Genomic DNA, 4,522 nt, shown 5'->3' with positions numbered 1-4,522 from the left:
AAGGGAGAATGTATCTTACAGGAGGAAAGTACCAAAAGTTCCTCTTACTTAGACTACCAAAACAAAGGGGAATACAATTGCTACCTGCTAGACAAGTAGAGGGGAGAAATGTGAAAAAGTCATGAAAGCTCAAAGATGAAAGTCACACAGGAATCAATAGCTGTAAAGAAGCCATTGATATATTCGGGGTGCAGATGAAAAGATTCATGTGCTTCAGAGCAAAGAGGTCTGTGAAGGTTTTCAGTAAAACCAAGAGAAGAAGCCCCAAGTGGAGCTTGGTAAGCATATGGGACATACTGATATGATTTCAAAAACAAGGGACTCCAGAGTGTGACCCAGGAGGTCTCTACAGGACCCCTATCCAGTCTTTGGCCATGTTATTTTTAATACCTAGACAAGGTACTAAAAGATTCCCTTGGCTTCTGCCATTTGCCTGTCATTCACCTTTTATGCCTCACTCCATTCAAACAGTCAGCTTGTGCATTGCACTGTTTTGCATGAGCCATGTTACCTCATTTTAGCGCTGTGCAGACCAGTCGCAGGTCTCCAAGGCACAGCCATGACTGGCTGGCCATGAGACTCAGAAGTGAAACACTGGCATATCAGAGCTCCCATTGAAAAGGGGGATGTATCAGGAAGAATAACTGCATTTTTGCTTTGCTCTGTTTGTTTATTTAAATAAACAAGTGCCTGTATTCAAGCCAAATTCAAGCTCAAAACCAGAGTATTTGGATAGTTGCTGTGACTAGCAACAGAATGATGCTGGGCAAATAGTCAGGGTCACCAACACCTTCCCGCCAGGAAGGAAATGTCAGCAGGTCGCATTGATGGGCTCAAGAGTATACACTGAGGGTACACCTACTCTGAAATTAAAGAGGAAGAATAACCTCTGTTGCTGGCTGCATTTCAACAGCATCATTAACACAAGCAATTCTCATGCCACCACAATCAGAGAAAGACCTCTCATGTGTTTCCTAGGTGTCAGGTTTTCACCTGATGAATTTCATCAGTGGTTATATATTTACCAACTTTCCTGCATGAATAAACTAGCGTTTAAAACACCATAAGGATACCTGCTGGCATTAGCAAGAGGGCCTCGTGGTTAGGCCTCAGTTACGGTTGTTTAATATTATTCATTTTAAGGAAAAATGAGCTAATCAGGAGAGAGGGATTGCCACAGTACCAGCCTTCAGCCTGCTACAGAGGAAGTGGCATGCAATGAAGGCCTCTCTGTGGTACTCCTTGCTTGCCAACACGCAGCTTCCTCTCTAATGATCCACTAGGAAAGACCTCATGGTCAGGCTGGTGGCTATGTTGGCTACCTGGAGCATCCTCAGAAGGAAACAGGCTTTCATACAATGACCAAGGTAGCATTACTGTCTCTGAGCAGTCTTTTGGGAAAGCAAACATAGCATCTGAGTAACATCGCATGTCTACAGCATTCAAGGTATTTCTGTAAGCCTGCAAACAGCTTCTGACAGTTTGCAAACCGCACCTCACAGCAGCTGAGTAATGTAATTTCTGTATTAAGAGGAATTTGTTTTCCTTTTTTGGTAATAGTACTAATAACTCTTGGTAATAGCACCAATAACTAAGTCCTAATAACTAATAACTTAGTACTAATAACTAAGCCCTTCATGACAACTACGGGGTGGATTAGGGGTTCTTTCACTGATGGAAAACATCTGAGAGATGCAGCTGTCTTAGCAATTGAATCCTTTTCCCCCAGAGGAGTGCATACCCCATTTCCTACAGCATAGAGCACATCCTGGGGGCTACCATGAAATCTGCCCTGGAGGCAACCGAGTTGCACATCAGCTTGCAGTTTCCTTTGAATCCTTGAGGGAGCATTGACATGCTCCACCCAGCACTTGCTGACCTGGAAGCCGCAGGCAGGCAGGCAGGGACTGGAATTTTAGCCAAACCCAGCCTGCCAGGTTGCTTCCAGGCCCACACAGAACAGCCCAAGCAGGACCAGGAAAAACATCCTTACTTGCATTCACGCTCGCTTTCGATTCAGGGTTCGGTTCTGCCTGTGTTAGCAACGACTGTAAGTGAAGGGATCTCCAGCAAAAGGAAATCAGAAGGCAGAAATTTTACTAAAGAGCAAGCAAGCCACCTGCGAGGGGATGCTCAGAGGAAAGCTGACCCGCCCGCTGCCGGGGCTGTGCGGGCCCGCGGAGCTCCGCCAGCCCACAGCAGCTCCCTCCCACGGGCCCGCCCCGGAGGCCCCCGCCGCCGGGAAGCGACCCGCGGCGGCCCCCGACGGCAGCCGGCGCCGCTCCCCGCCGACACCGCCGCCCTCCGCGCCCCGGGAGTGCGGCCGGCGGGGGGGCCCGCCACCCAGCTCCTCGCTCCGGCCGCCACGTACCTGCTCCCTCCCGGAGGCCCGGCGCTCCCGGGACCCGCCGAGGCCGAGGCCCGCTTGCCGCGGAGCCGCGTGCCCTCCCGGCGGGTGCCGGCGCACCGGCAGGAGCGGTTCGCCTTGGCTCGGCTCGGCCCGGCCCGGCTCCGCACCGCTCCGGCGGGGGCGGGAAGGGGGCGGAGGCGCCGTGACGGCGGCGGTGCCGAATACGGAGCGCCGCGTACGTCCCCACGCCCGCTGCCACGACGCGCCGCCGCCGCCAGCGGAGCGGAGCGGCGGGGCCCACCCCCCCCGCGCCGTTTCCCCCCGCCCCCCGCGGAGAGCAGGGGCAGGGGCGGGTATCGCGGCGGGAGCCCCCGAACCGCCGCCGGGGTAAGCACGCACCGCCCCCGGCACGGCACGGCACGGCCCGGCACGGCACGGGCGCGCTGCCCGGCTGTGTGGCGGCCACCCTCGGTGCCCTGCAGCGGCGGCCTCCCCCCGCCCCGGCGCCCCTCCATCTATTTATTTATTGATTGATTTAGTAGCCCTAAATAAATGTATATTCCCCTCCTCCCCGCCACTCCAGGCGTCCCGCGTGTTCCGTGCCCGGGAAGCTGAGGGGTCCCCTGCTCCCTAGCCGGGTGCCCCGGTACAGTGTACCGTGCAGTGCGCCGCAGCCAGGCTATCTCAGCGGCCGCTCGTTGCACCGCGGCTGAGGAGGGGAACGGGACCGGCCGACGTCGCTCCCCCTCCGGTCGCCTGCATGGCTTCTTCCCGGCGACAGGCGTCCGCTGGGCCGTGCGGCTCCCCGCGAGTCCCCTGCGGAGCCCGACGGCTCTGCCCGGCCTGGCCCGGAGCTCGAGGCCGGGCCTGACGGCGGGGCGGCATCGAGCCCCTCCGTCGGGCAGCTCTGCGCAGCCCCGCGAGTGGGGTCCCGCCCCGTCGGGCCGGGCTCTGCGAGGAGCGGCTGACGAGGTGAAGTAGCGGCTCCACTGGGTAGCGGCTCCGCTGAAAAACCGGCCCCGTTCTCCGGTGTTCCCGGGCGCCGGGCCCGGGGTGGGCTGGAAAGGGGAAGCCGTGGTGCTGAAATACCCGTCCGGTGCGGCCCGGCCGCCCGGCGCTGGGCCAGCGCCGAGATTTTGTTTTCGCCGTTTTCCGTGCCCGGCAGGGCTCGGCGACGGCCGGTCCTGAGTGTCCCAGTGCCTCCGCGACCGCTGGAGTAATTGCCCCGTCCTCCTGCCGGGCCTGAGGCGGACGCTGCCTCCCGCCGGACCGCCTCGAAGGGTCAGGGTTGACCCGCGGCCCCGCAAACCCTCCCACAGGTCGCCACGCCAAAACCGGCTCTCGCTCCCCGGAGTCACTGCAAACCTCGGCCTTACCGAGGGAGCGACGGGCCCGGCGGGCCGCATACAGCCGTGCCACGCCGGTAACGGAGCTGCGGAGGCCGCGGCTCCCCCCCCGAGCTGGGGGGAATGAGGGAGCCCCGGGACCCTGCCCGGCAGCCCGGCCCCGGGAGCTGCACCGGGTCCGCCGCTCGCCAAAGCGCCGCTCGTGCCGAACCACCGGGCCCCACCAGCCACGTCGCGAGGGCAGGTTCAGGAGCCGTGGTGGCGAGACAACGAATTCCCGTGGGGAAAACACGGAGCATCTCGCGTGTAGCCGGCAGGAGCCGCGCGGCGGGGAGGGCAACCTGCCCCGATGGGGCTCTGTGCCGTGGCCCAGCCTGCTGGCCCGGGAGCCCGGAGGGAGGGCTGCCCCGTCAGGTTCGGGGTGCTGGAGGGACCCTCTCGGTCCTCCGGTCCCGGGGAGGGGTGCCCGGGCGATTCCCTCCAGCTGGGCCCGTCCTTTCGATGGCTTTCAAAAAAGACCCCTGCAGCTGCGCGAAGAGCCGAAAAACGGTGGGGGGGGGTTTCGTTGGAAAATAAACAGGAGGCAGTACCGGGGCCGGGAGCGGGCCCCGGCGGCGGGCCATCCCGGGCAACCACCGGGAACAGCCGTGCCCGGCCGCTCCGTCCCACTTGGGGAGGCTGCCGACAGGGCTCTCCTTCGGTGTCCGGAGCCGACAGCTGAAATGTTCCGCCGAAGCCATGGGAGCGGCTGGTGCGGCAGAGCTCTCCGTCGCCCGGAGGCCCCGAGAACTTGTGACGTGCGGCCGGGAGGCGCCGGGCAGCGCCG

At 60.8% G+C, this 4,522-nt stretch overlaps 1 protein-coding gene across 1 annotated transcript in view; it reads left to right on the top strand.

The window, feature by feature from the left end:
• The first annotated feature begins 4,197 nt into the window (after positions 1 to 4,197).
• Positions 4,198 to 4,522, top strand: part of PURA (purine rich element binding protein A) — a 3,096-nt gene continuing 2,771 nt past the window's right edge. The window contains exon 1 of the mRNA XM_026067906.1: positions 4,198 to 4,245. Coding sequence (XP_025923691.1) covers positions 4,198 to 4,245 — 48 coding nt within the window. The remainder of the gene's footprint in view (positions 4,246 to 4,522) is intronic.

The sequence above is a fragment of the Apteryx rowi genome, unplaced genomic scaffold (assembly GCF_003343035.1).
Source record: "Apteryx rowi isolate R43461 unplaced genomic scaffold, aptRow1 scaffold_264, whole genome shotgun sequence".
In the NCBI taxonomy this organism is placed as follows: domain Eukaryota; kingdom Metazoa; phylum Chordata; class Aves; order Apterygiformes; family Apterygidae; genus Apteryx; species Apteryx rowi.
This window is presented reverse-complemented; position numbering and strand designations above follow the sequence as displayed.